This window comes from Chaetodon auriga, chromosome 4 (genome assembly GCF_051107435.1).
Source record: "Chaetodon auriga isolate fChaAug3 chromosome 4, fChaAug3.hap1, whole genome shotgun sequence".
Lineage (NCBI taxonomy): Eukaryota > Metazoa > Chordata > Actinopteri > Chaetodontiformes > Chaetodontidae > Chaetodon > Chaetodon auriga.
Genome location: NC_135077.1, coordinates 29256268 through 29283450, shown reverse-complemented (window position 1 = coordinate 29283450; position 27183 = coordinate 29256268). Strand labels below are relative to the sequence as shown.

General features: G+C 45.4%; 1 protein-coding gene across 1 annotated transcript; it reads left to right on the top strand.

The window, feature by feature from the left end:
- The first annotated feature begins 651 nt into the window (after positions 1 to 651).
- On the top strand, positions 652 to 26058 carry tmem132a (transmembrane protein 132A). The gene is made up of 14 exons (XM_076727512.1): positions 652 to 844; positions 1270 to 1361; positions 2287 to 2513; positions 2649 to 2861; positions 2982 to 3178; positions 5225 to 5347; positions 5457 to 5714; positions 5844 to 5996; positions 6461 to 6656; positions 6793 to 6936; positions 18894 to 19096; positions 19703 to 19922; positions 20003 to 20194; positions 23422 to 26058. The coding sequence occupies exons 2-14, from the start codon at positions 1280 to 1282 to the stop codon at positions 24385 to 24387; spliced, it is 3174 nt and encodes a 1057-aa protein (XP_076583627.1). The 5' UTR covers positions 652 to 844; positions 1270 to 1279; the 3' UTR covers positions 24388 to 26058.
- Positions 26059 to 27183: the final 1125 nt, after the last annotated feature.

The window sequence follows — 27183 nt, the reverse complement described above, 5'->3', positions numbered from 1 at the left end:
TTGAAAAAACTACCAAGGTTTTCTCATGAGGTTTCTTTTAAATAATAAAAACATGGTCACCATACAGTCAATGCTGCTATCTCAATACAAACCATGTAACATGTAACAAACGGTGAAATAAAGTGCTTATGTGGAGCCATAGTGCTTGTCCAAGTCCAGCTGACAGTATGGAATTTGCAGGGAACACTTACATTGGACTCCATGCTGAAATTTACAAACTATTGTCTCAATTTACTGCCACTGTACAATGTCTGAGGCTTAGAGAGACAATTCATTTCTAATTGCAGCACACACTTCATACACACTTCTAACTTTAGTATATGTACAATTTTAGTTGGTGTGTGATGGAGAAACCCGCATTTGCCATCATTCAAACACTGTAATGCACACACACACACACACACACACGCACACACGCACATGCACGCACACAGAAAGAATTTCATTTCAAAACAGTAACCCTTTTCTTTGGCAAATTTATTTGTAGAAGAGGAGGAGGGACTACAGATAGGAATGGACAAAAAGAGTAACTAAGAGGGGAGGGGTGATGTAGGAGAGGGAGACAGCAAGAAGCAAAACAGTAGAAAATGAGATTGTAGAGAAGGGGAGGGAAGAGGTTCATAACGAAGGGGAGGCGAGGGGGGATTATTTACAGTTTTAAATGAATAAATCTGCATTGTGTGAATCTGGCACACAGAGGGAGGGAAGAACAGAGAGACAGAGGAGATTTATGGCAGCAGCAGACCAGCAAACCAAGAGACAAAACCATGAAGCATTTTTTAAATCAGCTTTAAAATTGCCTCGAGGAAAAGATGTAACCTGGAACTGAAATAGACAGATAAAGGTGGGTGAAAGGCCATTTGTTTTTCAAAAGCAAATGGCTTCTGTTTGAAATTTTTTTAAGACCTGGGATTGGCTGAAAGCTATAGAAGAAGCAAGTAAATAAGTGGTGCTTGTTTAGTCAACATTTAGGGATGACATTTTTAATGGATTATTCCTTCATTATTTGCACATGACAAACAGTATTAATGTGGTTAAAAGTATAATACTAACTACAAGCACCTGGTCAACATCAGAAGTTGTGGTCATAGTAACTTAAACCGATGTCCTAAATAAGGTTAGGGAAATATGGTCAAGCAATTAAAATGTCAAACATTTCCTGTATTTGTACTGAAGGTTGGTATTGGATGAGAATATCTACTGCAGAATAGTGTTATACTGATTTAATTCACAGCAGACTGGTTGTCACATGATACTGTGTTGCATCAGGTCTGTGGGGATGGCAGATATCAGCTGGGCCGGTGTGTGGTGGGGCAGAAGAGGAGTTAGCATGCTGCTGCTCTTTTGGATTTTCATAGAACGTGAGTCTTTACTGTGGTAATTAGATTTTTTTTGTCTGTGCTATATTAGAGAGTTATAATAGGGTGGACTTCTGCAGAAATCAACATCCTGTGTATCTGTTTGTGAAGAACTTCATACCAGCTTTCTGTCAAACAATTTTCCGATGTACACTTTTTTTTCATTAAAGATTCTATCCAGACATGTTTTAAGACATTCAGAAAGACTGTTTAATCACTGTCTGATATTGTTTTGAAACAAAAAAGTTGAATTACACACAATACAGAGTCTATGAATGGTAAATGGTAAATGGACTGTACTTGTATAGCACTTTTCTAGTCTGATGACCATTCAAAGCACTTTTGCAACACAAGTTCACCCGTTCACACACACATTTGTACGGCAGGTAAGCCACCGGCTTATTACAAGCATTACCCATTCAAACGCACTCACACACCGATGGCACAGCATCAGGGGCAGTTTTGGGATTCAGTATCTTGCCTAAGGATGCTTCGGATGCTTTAACTGCTGGACACAAGATGTGTCCAACTTCCCTGAAAAGTCCATTCTCAGTGTCTGTGTCCTGGAGGGTTCAAGTTTCCACATCACACTGTGTTAAGTGCTTCCTGGGCCATGATTGGCTCCTAGGTAGTCATGAGTAGTTACAAATCCTGCAGGTCTAAATCTAAGATTTACAATGTGCACAAAGAAACATTCACCCTTCAGCATAATGTGATGTGTGTGAAAGCAAACTGCACAGACATCATTCTACACAGTGAAATCAACAACATTAATATCACAGCATAGGTACAAGAAACAAAACACATCTGAGTGGAGGGTGACCTCATTGTGGGTCAAGGTTTATTTTTTCATGACTTTTTAACTCGCCTAAATCTCTAACACTTTGATTCACACCTCCTCCCTCTCCTTTCTTTTTTATACCATCAGTCCCTCAATCTCTCCTGCAACCTCCTCTCCCTCTCTCCCTGCCAGTGAAACTGTCTGTCGTTCCTGCTCCCTGGCAGTTCCTCCCTCTGTCCCAGGCAGAGCTGGGCCCTCTTTTCTCCAACTCCAGCCCCTTCTCCTTCTCCCAGAGCCTGTTTATGGTGTCCCTGAACAGCGGGGACCTCAGACCAGGCCTTCAGGCTTCATTTGGCCCCTACTCAGTTACACAGGTAAAAGAAAAAGTAGAGGACCAAATAAATGAATGAATTTACTGAAAATGGCAAAATGGAAAATGCAATGGTTTGCTAATTCTACATCAAATGCTGACACTAACTAGCTACATACCTCACTTTCTCTTTTTACAGCTCATATCAGAGCCTGTCTTCCCTCTCTCTCCCCCTCTGTCAGCCTTTCTCATCTCAGAGCATGTGGAAAGAGAGAGGGATGAGAAAGGGCAAGAGAGGTTCAGCGTGAAAACATTGTTCCACAAGCAGGTTGACATGAGCACCCAAGGGACCTGCATCATTCTGCATGCCTTCAAGGAGACAGAGGAGCACAAGGCTTCATGTATGATACAGGTAAAAAACAGATTCTCTCCCAACCTACTGTTTCCTCTCTGTCTATCTCACTCATTCATTTCACCACCTCCCCCTCCTTTCTTTTTGTGTGTTCATCCATCTGTCCATCCTGTTTCCCAGCCTCCTCTAGGGCTGTGCCTGGTAACTCTGACATTGCCCAGTGACTGGTTTAAGGATCAAGACAACAACCAATCACATCAAAATTTGGACAAAAGCATTCACCCTCGTCACCGGGTGCAGAAGCGGGAATGGCAGCGGGGTGGACGTCATCACAGCAACTTTGTCAACCGTCAGCTTGCAACTTCTCCTTCACTGAGGTGAAATCTTAAAGTTAAACTTTTTTTTTTTCATCAAGACACTTATTTTTTCAGTGAACCAGCTGACTTGGAATTGATATATGCCTGTAGAATAGTACACCAATGATTATGATTGGTGCCTAAGCTCAGACCTTGTCACTTCCCACAAGGAAACATGCTCAACACAGCTGTGAGCAGCGAATGACAATACTAACTTGGCACCCAAGGGGTAGCTAGACACCCAAGGGGAAGCTTTTCAAATGCCATAACAGGGGTGGTGATCCTATGGCCAAGTCTAAACTCAAACGTCATTACAACTACAAACATGCTAAGCTGAGTGCGCTGCAAGGATAAATGGATAAACACTCACACTCACACTCTTTGGTGGAGTTTGGATGCCCAGCAAGCGAGCTAATAGCTAAGAAGCTGAAACCTCCTTTCAATATTACTTTGTCCAGTACCTGTAACTGCGCAGCAGGAGCAAGGCTGTGGTGGAAATTCTTATGAGCTGAAGGAAGGAGTTCACCAGGAGACTTCAGATGTCTTATGCAGAAGCATTTATTGCAGTCTTGATGCATCAAAGAGAAGCTGATGAGCAACACAATGTCCACAAGTGAACCATGGTAGTGTCACACCAAATTGTGAAGATGTCCTTTGTATTAATACCCTCAATATTACATGTTTTCCTGTCTACTCCTTGAACTATTCCCTATTACGGATATTCCATTCTTACCTTCTACATTTATGGTACTCTATTGGATAGTCAAAACTAAACAATAGCCCCTATCGTACTAGCGTATGCCCTGACCTCCAACCCTCTAACTGAGGACACTTTGACCTAATCCCTTATTAAAATGTAAACTCAAGCAATCCTCCTAGAATTGGTCTGTTCTGTCCCTACAGTTTATCTAGAAGACCTTGGCTACCTCAGTAGTAAGAACGGGGGGAGAGACTTCCTATCTGCTGTCTGCTAGAAGGGTCTCTAAATATCATGTTAATGTGTCTCTGTCTGAGATCTCTGTGTTGTCCAACCTTGAGACCTTTGAGCTCCTAACTGTACAGAAGGCCTGCGATAGAAAATTCCTCACAAAGGCCTTCACAAATTCTCCTTTTGAGTGAGGTTTCAGCTTCTGAGCTATTAGCTCATTCACCACAAAACTTGCTTGCATAGCATTGTTTCTGTCACAAAGTCTGTCGAAGAGTGGTTACTTCATCCTTTCAGCTAATCCTGTTCAGCATATTTGTAGATGTAATGAGGCTTGAGATTAGACTTCTTCATCACTGCAAGCTCATCTCCACAAACTAATATACGGACATTAGTTTGCCTTTTACTGCAACAAAAAAGGTAATCATTTGTCCATTTACTTTGGAAAGCACATCACTCCACATTTACTTTTCTTGACAGTCACCATGACCCATTGACATGATATCAAATGTTTGTTGCTTTCAGGAGCCACTCTGAAGAATGTGTTAGTCGACTATTTTAAGATATAGTAATTGTTTTTTGTATTTATGAATTGCCTTGTGGGCTCAAACAGTCGCATGGGCTGTATATGGCCCAAAGACCGGAGGATCCCCACCCCTGCTATAATGGGTTGTGTGACATTCTTCTTTCTAAAAGTATGGTCCGTACCAGCTCTATATGGAAAGTGTCCAGAGACAACTTCTGCTGTGATGTGCCACTATATCAATGAAATTGAATTGAAATGAATTGAATTGAATTGAATACTCTTGGGGATCTTTTTTGTGAATGAAACTTGTTCACAAATGGAGTGAAACAAGCAACCCTATATTGGAATGTAGAGAAATCAATTATGCTAATTGTCAAATCTCATAAACTAGTTTGTGCAGTTAAGAAGTTTTCGTGGATCCATCTTTGAGTATGAACTCCATTTACATTTATTGCATTTATTTGAGAGGAAATGGGCCAATTATAACAGAAAAATTATGCATGGAAAGATATGTTGGAAATTGTTTCCATGGATGCTTGTTTTCTTCTATGAGTTCTAGGTGTTGATGATCCTTTTATCAGTTAACTGTGTGGGATTGATTTACACCTTTATTCAGATACCATTCAGGTGCTGATATACCATGGACTCTCAAGTACCAACGGGATCCCGTGGGAAACCAGATACAGCTTTACTATTCCTCCTTTGACACAGTGGCCCACCCAGAGCTGACACCACAAGGGTATGTCTTTAAAGAGGCTCTTGGAGTTTTGAGTTTTTTCACTGCTGCTCAATCATTAACTTTTGTCTGTAATTCTCCAATGTCTGTTGATTTCTTGACCATCATCCAGATGTGTGGAGGACAAAGTGGCTCAATCCCAGAGGCAGCTCTTTCATATCAAAGCAGTGACACTGAAGAAGGAGAAGGAAAGAGAGGAGAGCAGGACCAAAGAAGAAGAAACCTGTTTGAATGGACAGGATGAGGAGGAGCTTAGCTTGGACTCCCATGTCATGATTCGCTATCACAGGGGCCTGGTCCTAATAGGACAGCCAGTCAAGGTGTCTGTAAATCTGAGAACCAACTTCAGTTCTGAGGTTGTTGTCATAAGGTAAACACAAAATGATACCAGGACAACCCTATTTTCATGTTCTCAAAATGTCTTGTGTCACACTTTGTATCATTATCTGCCAACAAGCTCTTGTACATTTACACTGAACATCTGTGTGAGTGTTTTCAGGCTGAAGGTGAAGAAGGGCTTAGTGTCGATGGTGGCCAAGAGAACTCTGACCTCTGGCCTGTGGGCAGTGACCCTGGAAAAAAGCCAAAGCCCCAAACATGACGTGGTGTCTATCTTCTGCCACAAACACAGCATGCTCAAGGAAACACACAAGTAAGTCAAGAATTTGATTCCACTTCAGTTCAATGTCTCAATGACAACCAAATGGAGCAAGTTCACTTTGCTAATCTTGTGATAACTGAAAACAACACCTCCAACTATAGTGCAACTATTATACACAAAAGATGGAAAATATAGTATTTTTAAACTGTGTTTTAAAGTGTTTTTACCACATTCTATCATTCATACAATAAAAGGTGTGCATAGACCGGTTTTCTACACTACTCCTTTCTCCACTCCACCCCACCCCACCAATAAGAAAAGGCTGACAGACCAGTAATTATACTTACAGTGTCAGAACTTTCAAAACATTTCTAGCAGTACCCTTGTCTATGTGCAATCATGTTTCCTTTAAAACTAGCCTTCCGTAATGACTATGTAACCAAGGAGATAGTGGGAAGGCACATCTTCCCTCACTGACATATTGGCAGCTCAGTCTGATCTCTGTCGTCCTGCAGTCCCGCTCTCCTCCAGCAGGTGGTGTGTCTGTCAGTGGATGGCCTGAGGCAGAGCTTTGGTGTTGCCATGGCCGTGACTGTTAAATGGTGGCTGGAGTACTCTGAGCGTAGGAACCGCCTTTCGCCACAGAGGACAGCAGTGAGCATCTTCTCATTCGCTGATCGACACATCTTTGGTATCGCTCCCATTACAGAGGTGGTTAATTTATTCATTCATTCAATTCCAACTCAAAGATCACAATTTTAAAATCTCTCAAATCTTTAAAGGTCCATCTAATCTGATTTGCTTAAACATCATTTTGATTGTGTGTTTTCTTATTCTCTGTCATCAGAGTAACACAATCATCAACACAGCCATACTGACCAGCCAGCCGGTGTCACTCCCTGTCATTGTCCTGGCCATAAGTCATGATGGGAAGGTGTCAGATGTCACCTCTGCAGTCACGTGTCACTCTGCCAACGAGAATACTGTCAAGGTTCACTTTGGACAAAACTGTCAGCCAAATAAATGTAATGTAGACTTGTGTAAAAGGTACAACATAGTCACAAGAAAATCAGTAAAAAAAAAAAAAAAAAAAAGAACCCTTGTCTATGTTAAAGGATTATCTTGGGCACCACCAGCTATTTCCAAGGTCAATAATGATCTAATACTCAACTTTAACCAAGCTTAGGCTAAAAAGTGGAAGCAGGCGGATAACTGTAAGTGGCTGTCTGTTGAACCAAAACAATGAGCTGAAAATCACTTGAAAAACTTTGTAGAATTGAGAACAACTGCAACTAATTCTCTATAGGTTTGTCAGTGCGAGACTTTTCACATCACACAGTCATTTAAGCAATTGTTGATTTAAGAATATTGCTTACTGCCATGCCATGGCCATGGTTCTCGACCGGAAAAAGGTGGCTTGCTCCCTCCGGGTTGGGGGAGAGATCCTGCCTCAAGTGGAGGAGTTTAAGTATCTTGGGATCTTGTTCACGAGTGAGGGAAGAATGGAGCGTGAGATTGACAGGCGGATCGGTGCAGCAGCAGCAGTAATGCGGTCGCTGTATCGGTCCGTCATGGTGAAGAAGGAGCTGAGCCGAAAGGCGAAGCTCTCGATTTACCGGTCAATCTACGTTCCTACCCTCACCTATGGTCATGAACTTTGGGTCATGACCGAAAGAACGAGGTCCCGGATACAAGCGGCTGAAATGAGTTTCCTCCGCAGGGTGGCGGGGCACTCCCTTAGAGATAGGGTGAGGAGCTCTGTCACCCGGGAGGAGCTCAGAGTAGAGTCGCTGCTCCTCCACATCGAGAGGAGTCAGCTGAGGTGGCTCGGGCATCTGTTCCGGATGCCCCCTGGACGCCTCCCTAGGGAGGTGTTCCAGGCATGCCCCACCGGGAGGAGGCCCCGGGGAAGACCCAGGACACGCTGGAGTGACTATGTTGCTCGGCTGGCCTGGGAACGCCTCGGGGTCCCCCCGGAGGAGCTGGAGGAAGTGTCCGGGGAGAGGGAAGTTTGGGCGTCCCTGCTCAGACTGCTGGCCCCGCGACCCGGCCCCGGATAAGCGGGTGGGAATGGATGGATGGCTTACTGCTGTGACCTTGTTATATTTAAACATTCAATTAGGACACAACTTCACTGTCATTGTGCAGCACAGAGACAACAAAATGCAGTTTAGCATCTAACCAGAAGTGCAAATAGTCTTAATATCCAAAATATAAATACATGCAAGTAGTACAATTGGCATAAACAGTATGAGGTTTGTGCAAGCAGTGCAAGTAATTTTACGAAACTAAAAAACATGTGCAACACAGCATGTAAACTGTATGTAAAGTGCAATAGGTAGTAAGTGGCAGTGCAGTAAAAAGTAAAAAGTATTAGTGAATAGAAGAGGAATATAGTGTATATAAAATATAAAGCGATATGTCTGGTGTGTGTTATGTGCAGTATGACATGGGCTGAGTTGCAATGTTCATCATTGTTTGTAGTCTCTTGGGTCCTGAGTGAGGGCCACAAGGTGGTAAGAGGGGGTGTCGGTGTCAATGGGAGGCAGGGGCGGACTGGAGGGGAAAAGTGGCCCGGGAGTCATTGACAGACCGGCCCACTTCATGCGCGGTGTGGGAAGCAAGTTTCCTGTACCTTGATGAAAAAAACAGCATTTGACATTGTTTTGGACCATAATCATATAGTAAACATTAACCTGAACCCTTAAGTATCCTACAGTGAAATAATTACAGCAGTGTAGTGATTTTAAAGCATGTAGTGATTTTAATGCAAACAGGTCATTGATACAATAAAATTTGGCCGACCAATTTGCCAGGCTGTTAGAACTGAATAACTATACCATGAGTAAACCACTAGAGGGCAACATAATTACAACATAAGCCCATTTCAATAAAATGTTATTTAAAAATAGATAAACAACAAAGCTAACTATATAGTATGTAAAAACTTAATCCAGAACATTTGTGAAAATGAGAATTAAACTGAAAATAGCAAACTGACATTTGAAAACTAAAAACTTGAAATGTGAAGAAGAATCTTTCCTGTCTTTACCTGTTTTGGTCTTTGATTGATGTTGACACAGTCCTGGGGGTCACAGTCCTCTCTGGAGTCCCCTCTGGAACATATATATATATATGGGTGAGAGACAAAAAATATTACTGAAATTACAATATACAATACAGTTACAGTTACAATATAAGTCATGAGGTGAGAATACACGCCGAAATGCAAGTTAAAATGCCCCGAAGCCTTGGTTAAAACTAATAGGTCATATTTTAATTGTTAGTTCAGTAGTGTGCAATAATAAGTCATTCACTAATATAAAGATTGGTGAGTAGGTAAGTCACATATATTATTACCTCACTCAATTAGTAGTTTTTGCAGCAGCTCACTTTTCTCTGCAACGCCATCTATGATTTTGTCACTATCCAGCATCTTTAAAACATCTGGTTGAGTAGCCATGAGCATAAAAGCCTCAAGGTGCTGTTGAGAGAGAGAGAGAGAGAGAGCCTGTTTTTGATGAATTTCAGGGTCGAAAAGCTTCTCTCACATGCTACCTGTGTGACAGACAGGGTGAGCAGGAACCTGTATGCAAGACCAATGATGTGGTATGCATCTGTGAGGAGTTTGTACTGCCTCAGAACACGGTAGCAACATAGTGCACAGTCCTTGCACGATGAGCACTTTTTGTAAACCATCTCCACCTCATCTTCGGCACCCCCTGGGCCATCCTCTGTTGTCTTGTTTGTGTATTCCTCAAATACAGATGTCTTTAACCTCTTCCACTGTCCAGCCAGACCAATGAGCTTGCTCTGTAAATTGGCAACCGTTGCTCTGTCATCAAATGGCAGCAGACACTTGCTCAACTGCTGGAGTGCTGCCTCTGGGAAACCACCAGCATAAGCTATTACCTGGTTGAAGTTTTTTGGGTCCAGAAGTGCCAAATCAGCATACAAAGTTCCATTTTTCAGGAATCGCTGATGGATGCTCCATAAGACAGTCTCCATGATTTGATTATGGATATCAATCTCATATGATGTTTCAGCATCAGTCACAGCCTCATCTCGGCACATCTCTCCAGGCATGGATTTCTTCTTTCTGCCACATTTCTGTGGCAGAGAGGCCTCAGCCTCCAGCTCAGTCTCCTCATTTTGCTCCTGTACTTGATTTTTGGCCCACTGGACAAACGTGTCAGCCGCTGCCTTGACTTTCTGGAAATCTCTGCTCATATATTTCAGCTGTGTTTCTGCAGCCACTACCATCCAGTGAGCTGTCAGGATGTCCATTCCACTTCCCTGGAGGTATTTCGAGACTGGTGAGGTGACCTGGAAAATTCTCGGGAAAATCTGAGCTGTAAATATTGTTTCATACTTCAGAGCTGGGTGATGTATCCCATTGCATTGACTCATGCAGTGGTGCTGATGGTCTTTACATCTTTAATGGCTGAGAGGGTGTGGAGAACATCAACATACAGGGCCCCATCTGGCTTTCCAAAAGAGCCAAATACCTTTGACAAAGCAACATCTTTGGACCACCGGTGCGTTTCTCTGATGGGTGCAAGACGTCTGTGTCTGGGGTCTTTGCTCTTCTTCTCCCAGATGTTCATCCTCTGGTAGGAATCTCTGATGAAGACAGCAACATTGTTAAACAGGGAAAAAAGAGAGCCACTTGCCAATACACACTCTGTTGTGTCTGTCAGCACAAGCTTGAGGATGTGCATGTAGCACCTCACATGGACTTGGGTGGGGGACTTTTCGGACAGCAGTGCAGAAAAGCCATTGTATTGGCCTTGCATGTTGGAGGCCCCGTCAGTGGGACTTCCAATAAACTGCCTCACATCCAGGTTCATGGTCTCCAGCACCTCATTCACAAGTTGTGCAAAGTACAGCCCAGTGGATGCTTCACATCTGATCAAAGCCACAAGTCACTCATGAACGATGTCTGTCACATAATGTATCACAACAGAGCACTGGTCTTGGGATGTGATGTCAGGTGTGGTGTCAATCTGGATGGAGTACACGCCAGATTCCCGAATTTCAGTGGCAATTGTGACCTTCATTAGGTATTGGATAGTGGCGATGATGTAGTCGATGGTTGTTTTGGATAGGAAAGTGACAAGGGAACCTCTACCTCCTTTTGATCCAGAGTCAGATTGATGGATTTGCTTGCTTTTTTCAATGCTGAGAGTGAGGTGTTCCTTGAGACAGACATATTTTCCCAGCAAAAGAATTATCTCTAAAAAATTCCTGTGATCAATAGTGTCATCATCCAGTGTGTATGCTGCCTCCGCCCGCTTGCCTCTGTGGCTCAAACCCCTTTTGCCGATGAGCTTCATCACATCTATGATGCGCTCCAACACTTGTCGCCTCCTGCGGACTTGCTGTCTGTGAAGTGACATCTGAGGTCCCATGAGAAGGTCCTTAATAGTCTTTTTAGAGGACCTGAGGAAGTATGCCTCAGCACAATTTCTGTGATTAGCACTTTGCTCATACTCATTGACTCTAAGGTGTATGTGTGAAGTTGGTCATGCCAGTGATGAAGGAGCTGCTATCTCTAGGATTAGCATAAGCCATGCAAAGAAAGCAGAAGAGTGCTTCTGTGTCTTCATTGTATGATAGCCATTTCCTGTTTGTACCATCTTTGCAGAAAAAAATGCCCTCTGCTCTACAGGCTTGTCTGCCTTCTGCTGGGGGTGAAAATGGAGGAAGAGGTCTAATGTCTCTGGCTTTGGCTTGGTGAAATAATCAACTACTGCATGGGGGCCACTGACTTCCTGGTCTTGGCTATCTCTGTCCACAGCAGGATCATCTTCAGACTACAAAAATGATCAGCATTGATAATTATGTTAGTAAACCACTAAAACTGCACTATCAACAGAATGTAAGGATGGCAGTATTTGGTGTTAGTGCATGAGTTAGTGCATATGGCTAAAAAGCAAACAAGGCAAACAAGCATTATTGTCATCAGCCTTGCCATAACAATAACGGTGCTTTGTCTGGGATCCTCTCCTCTGTCCACAGCTGGATCATCTTCAATCTAGATAAGAGATCAGTATTGTTAATTATGCTAGTTAACCAATACAACATCATCATCAGTAAATATTTAAAAGAAATAGTGTAATATCAGTTAAGTATGTACATGAGATGATGTACGGTTATTAAGCCTTATTAAGCCAGATGTCGTGTTCAAGGTGGTAATTAGGACGCAGACGCAGACTCAGATGAGGAGTGACTGGTTAAGGATTTATTGTGCACAGAGTACTTGAGGATACTAGTGTGAATGGTATGGTGGGTTCACAGAGTGGTGAAGACGGCACAGGATCAGGAGGAGACGAGTGGATCCTGAGGACGTAGTGGAGTGCAGCGTGACAATGAAGAGTCTCCGTGGGGGCGAGATGACACGTGGTGGTGAGGCGCAGTCAAGAAACACAAATGGTGGTGCGGGCGAGAGGCAGGAGGCTGAGCGGGGTCCAGCAGCAAGGTGGCGGGGATGCTGTAGTGGGGAGCAGGTGGATCCTCTGCGGGGGGAGCGAAGAACAAAGAGCCAGTGAGAGATCACGAGATATGCACGAGGTGTTTATGTCTGTAATTTTCCTACTTGTTGCAAGTTCCTTGAGGGATTTCTTTTTTTTTTTTAATCCCAGAGCTTTTCAGCACCACCTTTGCATTTTTGGGCTTGTTTTCTATGCTCCATCTGCCCTGACTGCGCTAGCTCTCAGTCCTCCTCCAAAGCTGTCTAGCACCGTTAGAGCAGTGTGATTGACAAGTGACAGCTGCAACAGGCTGAGGAAATCGGTGGGACTTACCCACGTGGACGAAATTTGATTGGCTATCAGCATAGGCAGTGATACGTGAACACAGCTAAATGAACACAGGTATAGCCTATCACAACAATAGCCACCAAACCCAGCCCCCCGAGCAGACCACAACGCTGTTGGCCAGTGCGATAGACTTTTTATCCCCCTTTCTTTTTCTTTTTCTCATGGCCTGGCCCGCTGGCCCAACGGCCCACCGGGGAAATCCCCGGTCTCCCTGTACACCAGTCTGCCCTTGATGGGAGGGTGGTGGGGGTTGGGGGGGGGGGCTGCTGGGGGACAGAGTTCAGCAGTGTAACAGCTCTGGGGAAGAAGCTGTTCCTGCGCCTGCTGGTGCGGGAACGGAGGCTCCTGAAGCCAGGTTAACTTTTCTCAGTCTCCTCAGGAAGTAGAGGTGCTGTTGAGACTTCATCATCCCTGTACTCATCATTGTTGTTAATCAGGCCTATCACCGTGGTGTCATCTGCAAACTTGATGATGGAGTTAGAGCAATGCACAGGCGCACAGTCATGAAGAAATGAAGAGGGAGTAGAGGAGAGGGCTCAGCACACAGCCCTGTGGGATGCTGGTGTTCAGGGTCAGGGTGACGGAGGTGTGGTTGTCTAACCTAACAGACTGCGGTCTGTTGCTCAGGAAGTCCAGGGTCCAGTTGCAGAGGGAGGTGCTGGTGCCTAGGTCCCTGAGTTTGTTGACCAGCTTGAAGGGGATGACTGTGTTGAAAGCTGAGCTGAAGTCGATGAACAGCATCCTCGCTTAGGTGTTGTTGTTGTCCAGGTACATCAAGGTAGAGTGCAGTGCCATGGAGATGGCATCATCCATCGACCTGTTTGGTCAGTTGGCAAACTGATTGGGGTCCAGTGTGGACGGAAGACAGCATTTGAGATGGGCCAAGATCAGCCTCTCAAAGCATTTGGTGATGATGGGGGAGTGAGATGGGGTGGAAGTCATTAAGGCTGCAACTGGCTGCCTCAGTACTGGCATGATGGTGGTGGTCTTGAGGCACGTGGGGATTGCTGCCTCGGCCAGTGACAGGTTGAAGATGTCAGTGAAGACCCCAGCCAGCTGTTCTGCACAGGCCTTCAGCATGCGGCTCAATATGCCGTCAGAGCCAGCAGCCTTACGGACATTCACCCTACTGAGTACAGAACGCACATCATAAGCGGAGAGCGTGAGGGGCTGTTCATCTGGGTGGGGAGCAGTTTTGGTGGCTGGTTGTGTGTTGTCCCAGTCGAAGCGAGCATAGAAGTTGTTGAGCTCATCAGGGAGGGAGGCATTGCTGGTTGGTGGGGTTGTCTTTTTTTGGCTGATGGCCTGGATGTCCTGCCACATGCAGTGGGCATTGGCGTTGTTGTGGAAGTGCTCCTCAACCTGTAGCTTGTGAGCATGTTTAGCTTCCGTGATGCCCCTCTTTAGGTTGGCTCTGGATGAGCTGTAGGCTGTTTCGTCGCCAGATTTGACGGTGAGTGGTGTGTACTTGGAGAGTAGGAACAACAAGAGGTGATCAGACTGTCCCAGGTGGGGGAGGGAGGTGGCTTTGTAAGCCCCGGGAATGTTTGTGTAAACATGGTCCAGGGTTATGTCTCTTATGGGGTAGGAGACATTCTGGGGAAATTTGTGGAGAACAATCCTCAGGTTGGAGTAGATGAAATCTCCAGCAACAATAAAAGCTCCATCAGGGTGTGCAGTTTGTTGTTTGTGTATAGCAGCATACAGTTCTTTCATTGCTAGTTTAGCATTAGCATCCGGGGAGGATATAAATTGCAGTTATCACAGGGGATGTAAACTCTCTAGGCAGATAAAAAGGCCTGTGCTTGATCATCAGATATTCCAGATTAGCAGAACAGTGGCTCCCGGTGATAACAGAGTCTGTACACCATGTTTTGTTCACGTATATACAGTCCATGCCCCTGGTCTTACCAGGGTGCTCTGATGTTCTGTTGTTCTGTTGTCCTGCCGATCTCTTGGGGGAGCTGAAGTTTGTCGAATACAGTGCTTGTGCATCGAAATCTTAAATCCGAAAGTTCTTGTTTGCTGTAGGAAGTGTTCACAAAGTTGCAATGAGCGAACAGGCTCGAAATCAGTAAGAAAATCATCACTATATCGCGAATTCTAGTGAGATGCTGAGCCTCGCATTGTGCATGCGAAACCATCTTGATTCTTCTCTGATGTTTTGATTGACTTGATTCATGCATTATAATTGGTACATTACTGTTCAAAAGTTTGGAATCACCCAACATAGCTCTCTGGAAGAGACTGGTTTTATTTGTGACACAGGGAAGGTGGGATGAACTTTCATAGACTTGGGGAGAGTTAGTTTTACAGTAGACTGGCTGTTAACGCATTCAACGGGAAAGAGGCGGATGAAGCGAGACAATTCAGACTCAGTTTTGAGAAGAGTGTTGCGACTGGATGACCAGACTTGCTGACCTGGTGTGTAGACTGGTGCTTGGATACGGTGCTTGTCAGGGATGTGGTTATTAGTCTCCACTGAGTGAGAATCTGCAAACAGAAGACCGTGACTTCACATCCTTGAAATGGGAACAGAGGAGTTTGGTACCATAGGGAGGCTTCATCATATACCAGTCTCCACTTAGAACTGTAGATACTTCTATAAACACTGATGCTCATAAAGTTGGAGTAAAATATTTTTACCTCTTTCTGTGAAATGATTGTGACAATATCATTTATTCTTAACAGATAAAGTGTATATCTTCTCAAAACTTTATTAATCAATGTCTTCCAAATATATCATAATAAAAATGAAATCACAATTAACCTTTATAAACTGTACTCGGGCTTAAACAAAATTAGGGGTTTTGAAACAATAGGATTAAATTCTTCAACCTTGGTCAGTGCATATGAATGTCCAATATTGCTGTTTCACATGTCCCACAGTCATTAATATTGAGTATAGCCACCCCTGACATGGATCAGTGCATTAAGATGTCTTGTCATACTGTCCACAAGCTTGCTGATGTTGTCAGTGGGCAGGGCATCCTACTCTTTGGTCAGAGCCTGGGCTAACTCCTGTAGAGTTTGAGGAATATTGTCCCTATCATTGATGGTTCGGTCTAAGGCATCCCAGTCATGCTCAAAAGGGTTCATATCAGGGGAGCAAGTGGGCCATAGCATCTGCTGCACCCCCTCTGCATCAAGATATTCTCTCACTGCAGCTGCCCTATGTGCTCTGTCGTCTTGCAGATGAAAGTTCTTCCCATAGATCTTTCCTGCATGTGGGATGCAATGGTTCTCCAGGATGTCCCTGTACACAATGGCGTTGACATTTCCATCCAGCACCACCAATGGTGTCTTTCCTCCATAATGAATACCAGCCCATACCATCACTGAGCCGCCACCAGCTTGAGTGGTTTCGTGGATGCAGTCATTGCGAAGGTTTTCGCCACGTAATGACTGAACCCGTTGTCTTCCATCTGCATGGTTAAGGATATAGCAGAGCAGACTTAAAAGCAGAGTTAATGAAAGGAAGGGGATATTTGTTGCTTTTAACAGTGACATTATTTAAGCCTTGAAAGTCTATGCATGGACAGAGAGTTTTGTCCTTCTTGGCCACAGAGAAAAATCCAGCAGTTATAGGAGATGATGACACTGGCTGCAAGGGACTCATGAACATATTTTTCCATGCTCTCTCTTTCAGGGTGGGAGAGGTTGTACAGTCAACAGAGGTTGTAATAGGAAGGGGGGCTCCAGGAAGCAGATCAATAGCACAATCGTAAGGGCAGTGTGGAGGTAGGGAAAGCAGAAATCAGAAATCAGAAATCAGAAAAAGCTTTATTGCCAAGTACGCTTTTACACATACGAGGAATTTGTTGTGGTGAAATTGATGCATGACACATCTACTAAAATAAGAGCACAAAATATAACAATTTAAATATATATATATCTGTTTTTTGTTGTTTGCTATTTTCCAGAAACACAGTCTGTTTTTCAGAAAGAAGTCCAAGTTGAGCGTTAATGTAACGCATAGAGTTGTATTTATATCAATGTGACAAAATGAGTCTGAGATGGGATGTGAAGAGTGTCGGGGGGGTTCCGGGCCTTGTTGATAAGACTGACAGCAGACAGGAAAAAACTGGTCTTGTGGCGTGAGGTTTTGGTCCTGATGGACCGCAGCCTCCTGCCAGAGGGGAGTGACTCAAAGAGTTTGTGTCCGGGGTGAGAGGGATCAGCCACAATCTTTTCTGCACGCCTCAGAGTCCTGGAGGCGTACAGGTCCTGAAGAGATGGGAGATTGCAGCCAATCACCTTCTCTGCAGACCGAATGACACGCTGCAGTCTGCCCTTGTTCTTGGCGGTGGCAGCAGCGTACCAGACAGTGATGGAGGAGGTGAGGATGGACTCAATGATGGCTGTGTAGAAGTGCACCATCATTGTCTTTGGCAGGCTGAATTTCTTCAGCTGCCGTAGGAAGTACATCCTCTGCTGTGCTTTCCTGATGAGGGAGCTGATGTTCGGCTCCCACTTGAGGTCCTGGGAGATGATAGTTCCCAGGAAGCGGAAAGACTCCACAGTGTCAATAGTGGAGTCACAGAGGGTGATGGGGGCGGGTGAGGCTGAGTTCTTCCTGTAGTCCACAACCATCTCCACTGTCTTTAGAGCATTGAGCTCCAGGTTGTTTTGATTGCACCAGGTCACCAGGTGGTCAACCTCCCACCTGTAGGCGGACTCGTCGCCATCAGAGATGAGTCCGATGAGGGTGGTGTCGTCCGCAAACTTCAGGAGCTTGACAGAGTGGTGACTGGAGGTGCAGCTGTTAGTGTACAGGGAGAAGAGCAGAGGAGAAAGAACACAGCCCTGGGGGGATCCGGTGCTGATGGTCTTAGCGTCGGAGACGTGTTTCCCCAGCTTCACGCACTGTTTCCTGTCAGACAGGAAGTCTGTGATCCACCTGCAGGTGGAGTCAGGCACGCTCAGCTGGGAGAGCTTCTCCTGAAGCAGAGTTGGGACGATGGTGTTGAAAGCAGAGCTGAAATCCACAAACAGGATCCTAGTGTAGGTTCCTGCGGAGTCCAGGTGCTGGAGGATGAAGTGGAGGGCATTGGTGGAGGTGACTGGAGCTGGAGCTGTTCGGAGGTGTCGTGGGGGATGGTTGCTGGACTGTCCCTCTGTGTTTCAAAGCGGCAGTAGAACTGGTTCAGGTTGTTGGCTAGGCGTCGATCGTTGATGGAGTGGGGGGCTTTAGGCTTGTAGTTAGTGATCTGCCTGAGCCCTTTCCAGACAGACGCAGAGTCACAAAACAAAACAAAACAACGCGCACCAACACACTGAGGCAGCCGTCCGCGGCGCCATCTTGATCTAAGCATACGGTCTTGCTGGAGACTGGAGATAAATCATGGTACTGAGGGGTATGGTGGACTAGTCAGAAGGTTCCGTACTGGGAGTGGGAGGAAGACCAGTAGGAGGGTGTATGGCGCACTGTAGATAGGTGGTGCGACGGGGGAGAGCAGTCTATTATGCTGCCCGTAGACCAATCAATATAGGGATTGTGGAGTTTTAACCAGGGGTGACCTAACAGGATGGGTGTATGGGGGACTGGCATGATTTGAAATTGAATAATTCACGATGGTTTGCCATAATTAAAGGGACAGGGTTGGTGCAGTGAGTGATGCGGGCTAATAAATGGCCATCAAAACAATAAACCGAGAGAGATGAGTCCAGGGGCTCAAGAGGGATGCCAGACTGGTTCGTGTTCATCTAGGAAATTCTCCACTGCACCTGAATCAACGACTGCACTAAGGGACAGAATTAAGTCTGAACAAATTCAAAATTTAAGGTAATTGGGGGGCAGGGGGTGGTTGCAACAGTATTCTCCCCTGTCATGCAGTACTGTAGAGTGGCGACATTGACTTAATGTAAATTTTAATTATTTAATTATTGTTTTTTTGGGGTTGAAACTATTTCAAATGAATACATTTAATGTCTGAATTACACCTATGTTTAAATAGTCATTATTTAGGGAAAGAAGAAAAAATCAATATGACAGGTGATTTCAAACTTTTGAATGGTAGTGTACATATTATACATATATAAAGGAATATTGATCTATATCCTTTAATCGCTGGTGTAATTGGAGACTCCTCCACTTGTCCTCTGTCTGTCTACATCCTAACTACAGGTGTCCAGCAATTGCTCCATCCTCTTTGTGGATGGCAGTGAATCAGGGTTGGGTAGCACCTGTGCAATGGTGGAGTTTCTGTTAGGCACACTCCGTGGGTCTGTGTGTCTGGAGGTGTGGGTTCCCTCAGTGCCCCTGCGAGTGTCCTTGGCAGACCCCGTTCTCAATGCCATTGATGGTTGGAACAACTTCACAGAGAAAGGGTAGGACACAGCCCCAATAAGTCTTTATTGTGATTTATTTAGCCCCATCCATTTTTTCTCCTCCTTCAGTTGTTATGGCAAGTAAATGATGACAAAGCTGACAACGCCAAACAAAGTAATCATTGTTATTTTAACGTTCGTATTCTATTCCTTTTACTATCATTATCAAATGGGTTTTGTTTCTCCATCTTATATTCATTTTCTGTCCATTTTTATATCTTTTCTATGTAAAGCTGTCACTTGGTGCATATGATTCCTTTCTTGTAAAGCACTTTGAGCTGCAATTTCTGTATGAAAGGTATAATACAAATAAAGTTTGTATCATTATTATTGTGTCACACACATGTATATATGTGCATCGTCATGAGCATGCATGAGATGAACAAAAGGGGTATCCACCCATATAAAAATTCCAAGTCCAAACCTTTAAGACATGTTGACATTGAGAGTGTTAACTATACTTAAAGATTGAAGGTTGTTTTGAATAGCTTTTGATATATTCTCAGATAGATTGGCAACATAAGCATGATCATACGCATGTGTGTATTATCTCAGACACAGAGAAATACGTTAAAGCTTTTAGTTAGGTGTGTCTTGTCTCTACAGGTGTGTGCCAGTGTATCAGCGCTCCTCAGTCCAGGTTCTGACTCAGTTCACAGCTCAGGACTCCCATAGCAGAACCACACACCTCCTGGGCTCATCTGATTGCTTTGTAGATGTTACCAATTTGGTCCTTAAATTGTTGAGAATAAAAGACCCTCAAGTGGTTTCCTTTGGCGCCCAGAACAACCTGATTGGTTTACGACCCGGAAAGACATCACTCCATGTAGGTAATAGTTGTATATCAACTATTAGACATTTGACATCTTCACTCAGTGAGCATCATCATAATCCCCCCAATTTTAGGTAATCTCTGAGCAATGGGATGGCGTGCTGGGCAGATGTGACATCACTGTGACCTCTGATGCTGTCACCCTCGGGGACCTGTCTGTGCAGGTGGTCAGCGGCCTCGACATGGCTTTCACAGCAAGCCCCACCCACCCTTCCATTATCACAACAACAGTGACAGCCCACAACATCCTGTACAAACATCACCAGGTGAGACAAAGGTTGATTTCTGATGTAGGACCTGAATCTCCTCAGCTCCAATCCCTGGCTCTAATATGGCTCTTCCTTCTTTTCTTCAATCATCATCTTCCACATATTTGCAAAAAATAAGTTAAACGGCTTCCCTTACTCCTTGGTTTGTTTGCATTTGGGTTCACCCATTTTGTAGAACTTTGACAGATCCCCTGACCTCTCACCCAACAGCATGAGCTTTCAAAGTTTATGCTTATATACTGAAATATCTTGACATCTCTACTAGATGAATTGGCACAGAATTTGAGTGTAAGCAATCACGTTTCCCCCAAGTAAAATCTCCTGAACAGTGACATTCATTTGGGCACTGGAGAGCAGTAATGTTGTGCATTAGTTGATATCATCAGCTGTTTCAGTCATGCTTCACCATCACTGGGCTATTCACTAGTTGTTTGGCTACAAGCTGACTACTCAAATTCAGTCTTTCATGGATGCAGCTGTTCATTATTACCGAACTCTTGACACAATTCTCAATTCTTGTCTCAATTACATTTGCTTCCACAACTCCGTCCACTACCCCAACCTTCTCCTTATTTGCTACATTTCTGGGATTGCCCGCATCCACTGATTTTTTGGAACTTTCTGAAACTGGCAATCTTAAAATGTGGTTAGACATAACTTCATACATACTTCAAGTACAATTACAATTAGTCATTTGGTAGATACTTTTATCCAAAGTAACGTACATATGAATTCACACACCGATGGCACAGCATCGGGGGCAGTTTTTTGGGGTTCACTGGCTTGCCCAAGGATACTTCGGCATGTGGACTGCCTAGGCAAGGGATCAAACCAACGACCTCCTCCAGATGACTGTTCTACCTCCTCAGCTACAGCCACCTCTACTACTACTAAGTTTCAAGCTTACTGACACCTTTAAATGTTATTTTAATATTTCCTGCAAATGTTTCCCATGAAACAATTACAACAACTTAAAGAAAAGGAAGGGATCATGTCACCAGACTTGCCATCTCTCCTGTATGTCTTTTCATCACACCAGTGAGTATGGTGTTGACAGTAAATTTCAGGATTGTGTTGTCCTTGTGTGAGGCAACATAATTGTAGGTGAATAGTGTGTAGAGCGCAGGGCTGAGGACACATCCTTGTGGAGTGTGACTGTTCATCATCACATTGTTTGACGTTAGATTTCCAATTCTGATAGATTCTGGTCTGCCAGTGGAGAAACCAGCCAGTCACAGAACAGTCACACAACTGTTAAAGGCTGAGCTGAACTCAATAAATACCATTCTGGTGTAAGCATCTTTGTTTAACAAGTGGGAGAGGGCTACATATGTGCAGAGCTGCAGAGATAGTGTCCCCAGTGAATCTGTTGGGGAGCTATGCATACTGTAGGAGTGCTATGACTCAGGTGTATTACTCTGGATGTGGACCAGAAACACTCTCAAAGCATTTCATTATGATTGGAGTGAGTGCAACTGGCCTGAAGCAATTCAGACAAGTGATTGGGCTCCTTGTTTGGACTGGGATGATCATGGTGGTTTTAAAGCAGCTGGGGACTGTGGTCTGTGCATGGGACACATTAAAGATGGATGTAAAACATTAGCCAGTTCTGTGACACATGTCTTGAGTGCCTGTCCAGGGATGTTATCTGGGCCTGCTGCCTTGTCAATGTTAATTCTCCTCACGGCTTTGTGTGCATCAGCTGATAAGATGTCGGTAGGGCTCTTGTGTGTTCTGACTGTGTGACTCTTTGTTTCACTGGTGGAGGTCTTGAAGGGGGAATAGAATTTGTTAAGATGTTCATTTTGCGAGATGGTGGTGTTGTGGTTAGCTCCATGGTGATGCCCTTACAGTTGTAACCCTTGCTGTTTTGCCTCTCTGTTTGCCACAGTCTGCTGTTTTGTACTCCAACTCATTGCCCAATATAAATGCAAGAGAGCAAGCATACAACATGTGTTGTAATTGACCAGTTCCACCAGGACTTCTGGTTCGGATATTTTATGACCTGTATAGTTGGTATTATACAGTGCAAGTCTTGATCTAGCCACTCACACATTCAGCATACTCCTATATACATATAGAAGAATCCTCTTATGCGGGTGCAGTTTTAAAAACATCCCAGTCTGTGTCCTGCATAATGCTCTCAGAATCTGGAGACCGAAGTTTGAGTTGTTTACTCACTTATTCACCATTTACAATACTGTCCTTCCATCCCTTCTCTGGAGATTTAATGATCTCCAACCATGATAATGATCTCAATGAGGTAAAATACCTGGGACTCTCCACCAGCCAGTTAGAACTGAAGAGGCTCCTTGCATAAGAGGCAAAAAGTTTTCGAGTTTCTACAACCAAGTTCAGCTGCATTTGGTTCAACCCGCCTTTGATAACCATGACTTGGATGACAATTTAGTCACAGGATTAGTCTGCTAGAGTCTTTGACTGTAGGCTGGGTACAGGAACTGAGAGATGTGATTTGAGAGTCCAAGTGGTTTCAATTTTTTTGTGGCACAGTCTGTAGATTGCAGTAGTTGAAGTCTCCTGCGATGAAAACAGCATCAGGGTGAGTGATTTCCTCAGTGCTGATGACATCATGGAGTAAACCAAGTGCTCCTGATGAGTTAACGTGTGCTGGGATGTAAACAGCGGCTAAAAACACAGCATTGAATTGCGTTGGTAGATAGAAGAGTCAGCTTTCAACAGTAGTAGTTCAAGGTTAGCACAAGCTTTTAGCCTGACATGAAAACCTCCTCTCTTGCCTCACTTGTGCCTCACTTGCATCTCCTCTGGTTGCCTTGTTCACTCAAGCACTGAGCTGGAGGGCAGGCAGCAGTGGCTTGGTGTGGTGGCATGATTCAGGTCTGAAGGTGTAAGACTGGTGAATACAGTGTCATGCTGCAGCCTAACATGTCCAACAGTGCCTGCTTGTCGCAAGTCAGTAGTGTGTGGCATTTATGGAGGGTACTAAAAATAAAAAATACAGGAAAAAACACAGTAAACAAAGTGTTGAGTTTGTATGGAGAGAAAAAAAATCAGACAGAAGTTTCTTGAACTTAAAATATTATCCAATACACTCATAAAAACAAGGAAAAATTTTAATAAAGACATGGTTCTTTATAAAGTTGAGGTAAATTAAGGACACTATTTGAGAATTTACATTGGTTTAGAAGACAATGACCTTTGAGATCTAATAATCTTTCCATCCTTTTCCCATCGTGTCTCTCCAGGAGGCCTCCATCAGTATCTGGCTCCAGTTCAGTGATGACACCGCCTCCCTCCTCTCCTCCTTCAGTGACCTTCCCTTTTTTTTGCATCTATCCTCATTGGCTGAGACTGTGGTTGTGGTGACGCCTGGCCCCAGCCAACGCATCTTTGCACAGGGTGATGGTGGCGGGCCTTTGCTACGTGCAGAACTCCTGGTTTCAACCTGTGCTGACCAGCCAATCACCTCCAACTCTATCAATGAAGGCGACAGGGATTGGACAGACATCAAAGTAGGAGGAAGAGGCAGGACAAGGAGGCTGGCAAGAGGATCTGGTTGGATAAGAGTTAACCTAGATCTGGGCTTCCTGCAGCCAGTAGGGAACAAGAATAAGGAGGGTGACGGGTTTGAGTTTGTCATTTCAGACACACTGGTTGAGTCAGACAGCAGCATCTATGGATCAATCTTTGATGATGACGAAAGTGGGAATGTAAGCACTGATGACTATGCAAAGATCAGTGGGAAGATGACTGATAGAAACTGGAATAAATTGGGAAACAGAGGGATGGTCAGTCGGAACAATCTGGAAAGGGCTGTGCTCATGCCGAGGCAGGAGGAGGGTGCTGTGTATCTCTCCCCAAGCCTGGAGAAAGAAGGAGAGAGGAAGGAGGCGGGGGGGAGAGAACAGGGAGCTCAAGAGCTTGAGGTCAGCGTCAGCGCTGTCCTCTCTCTGCTCTGTCTCTCTGCTTTCCTCTTCCTGGCAAACTGTCTCCCCTGCACCATGCAAGACAGGAGGAGAACAATGAAAGAGGAGGGGAGGGAAGTAGAAGTAGAGAGAGGTGCAAGGGAGGAAAAGGCAGAGCAAAGGGAGAAGACAGAAGTAGAGGAAAGGGAGGCAGAGGGTAGGAAGGAGACAGGAGGACACAAGATGAAGATGCAGCAGGAGGACAAAAATAAAGAGGACATCCAAGAAGTAGAGATCATTTGCTGATGTGCAGCCCAAGCTGAATTTCTCACAGCAAGTACTCACATCAATACTCACTTTAACAGAGCAGTCAGAGTCATTATTATAAAAGTATGGTATCACCCTGTTTAGTGCAATATTACACCACTGGAAAAACCAGTGTCACTTTCATAGAAAGTGTACAATTTGTGATCACTCTGCTCAATATGTTTCACGAAGTGGAACTGTGACTGTGATCACTTTTTCAAGGTTATTTTGTTAGATCACTTAGCACTGATCAATGATGTGACATTATGTGCTGCTGAGAAAAGCTGACAGTGAGGGCCACTGCTTTCAGGAGAGGTGGGAATTACATTACTTCTTCACTGAAAATTGAGACAATTGTGTTGCCTTGTTTAAGGATTTCAACATAAAGAGACACTATGAGACTAAACATGCTACAACATAAGACAGGCTATCAGGGAGTGACCACGCTGAAAAAGTGAAGCAACTCCAAGCTGCTCTGGCATTGCAACAGCGTTTCTTCACGTGAGCCCGTGAGTCAAAGGAAAACACCACAGAACCTCCCACAGAATGACGCGAGGGACATGGTCGAATGCCTTCTCCAAGTCCACAAAACACATGTGGACTGGTTGGGCAAACTCCCATGAACCCTCAAGCACCCTGTGGAGGGTATAGAGCTGGTCCAGTGTTCCACAGCCAGGACGAAAACCGCATTGTTCCTCCTGAATCCGACATTCGACTATCGGCCGGATTCTCCTCTCCAGTACCCTGCAATAGACTTTCCCAGGGAGGCTGAGGAGTGTGATCCCCCGATAGTTGGAACACACCCTCCGGTCCCCCTTTTTAAACAGAGGGACCACCACCCCAGTCTGCCAGTCCAGAGGCACCGTCCCTGACTGCCACGCGATGTTGCAGAGGCGTGTCAACCAAGACATCCCTGCAACATCCAGTGACTTGAGGTACTCAGGGCGGATCTCGTCCACCCCCGGAGCTTTGCCACCGAGGAGCTTGCAAATTACCTCAGTGACTTCAGCCCGTGTGATGGATGAATCGACCTCCGAGTCCCCAGTCTCTGCTTCCTCTGCAGAAGACATGACAGTGGGATTGAGGAGATCCTCGAAGTATTCCTTCCACCGCCCAACAATATCCCCAGTCGAGGTCAACAGCTCCCCACCTCCACTGTAAACAGTGTTGATAGAGAGCTGCTTCCCCCTCCTGAGGCGCCGAACGGTTTGCCAGAATTTCTTTGAGGCCGACCAGTAATCCTCCTCCATGGCCTCCCCGAACTCCTCCCAGACCCGAGTTTTTGCTTCTACAACCGCCCGAGCCGCCGCACACTTAGCCTGTCGGTACCCGTCAGCTGCCTCAGGAGTCCCATGAGCCAACCAAGCCCGATAGGACTCCTTCTTCAGCTTGACGGCATCCCTTACTTCCGGTGTCCACCACCGGGTTCAGGGATTGCCGCCACGACAGGCACCGGCGACTTTACAGCCACAGCTACGGATGGCTGCATCAACAATGGAAGTGGAGAACATGGTCCATTCGGACTCGATGTCTCTAACCTCCCTCAGAATCTGGTCAGAGCTCTCCCGGAGGTGGGAGTTGAAGACCTCCCTGACAGCGGGTTCTGCCAGACGTTCCCAACAGACCCTCACAGTACGTTTGGGTCTGCCAAGTCTGTCCCGCTTCCTCCCCTGCCAGTTGACAGCTCAGCCCCTCTCTTCACCCAAGTGTCCAAGACATACTGCCAAAGGTCAGATGATACGACTACAAAGTCGATCATTGACCTCCGGCCTAGGGTGTCCTGGTGCCACGTGCACTGATGGACATCCTTATGCTTGAACATGGTGTTCGTTATAGACAAACTGTTGCACAGAAATCCAATAACAGATAACAAAACCGCTCGGGTTCAGATCGGGGAGGCCGTTCCTCCCAATCACACCCCTCCAGGTATCACTGTCGCTACCCACGTGAGCATTGAAGTCCCTCAGCAGAACGATGGAGTCCCCGGTTGGAGCACTTTCCAGTACCCCTCCCAGGGACTCCAAGATGGCCAGGTACTCTACACTGCTGTTCGGCCCATAGACCGAAACAACAGTGAGAGACCTATCCCCGACCCGAAGGCGCAGGGAAGCAACCCTCTCGCTCAGTGGGGAGAACTCCAACACATGACGGCTGAGCTGGGGGGCTATAAGCAAGCCCACACCAGCTTGCTGCCTCTCACAGCGGGCAACTCCAGAGTAGAAGAGAGTCCAGCCTCTCTCAAGGAGTTGGGTTCCAGAGCCCAGACTGTGCGTGGAGGTGAGCCCGACTATCTCTAGTTGGTACCGCTCAACCTCCCGCACTAGCTCTGGCTCTTTCACTCCCAGCGAGGTGACATTCCATGTCCCCATAGCCAGAGTCGTTGTCCAGGGTTTGGATGGTCGGGGTCCCCACCCACGACTGCCACCCATAACGCAAAGCACCGGCCCCTTCTGGTCCTTCCTGCGGGTGGTGGGCCTACGGGAAGGCGGGCCAATGTCGCTCCTTCGGGCTGTGCCCGGCCGGGTCCCGTGGGCAAAGACCCGAACACCAGGCGCTTGCCTGCGAGCCCCAACCCCAGGCCTGGCTCCAGGGTGGGGCACCGGTGACGCCAATCCAGGCGACGTGAACGTCCTTGTTTTTTCGGCTTCCATAGGGACTTTTGAACCACTCTTAGTCTGACCCGTCACCTAGAACCTGTTTGCCCTACCAGGGGCATTGAGCCCTGGACAACATAGCCTCTAGGATCATTCAGGTACTCAAACAAGGAGGAGACCTCAAAAGTCTTAAAGGGCAAAC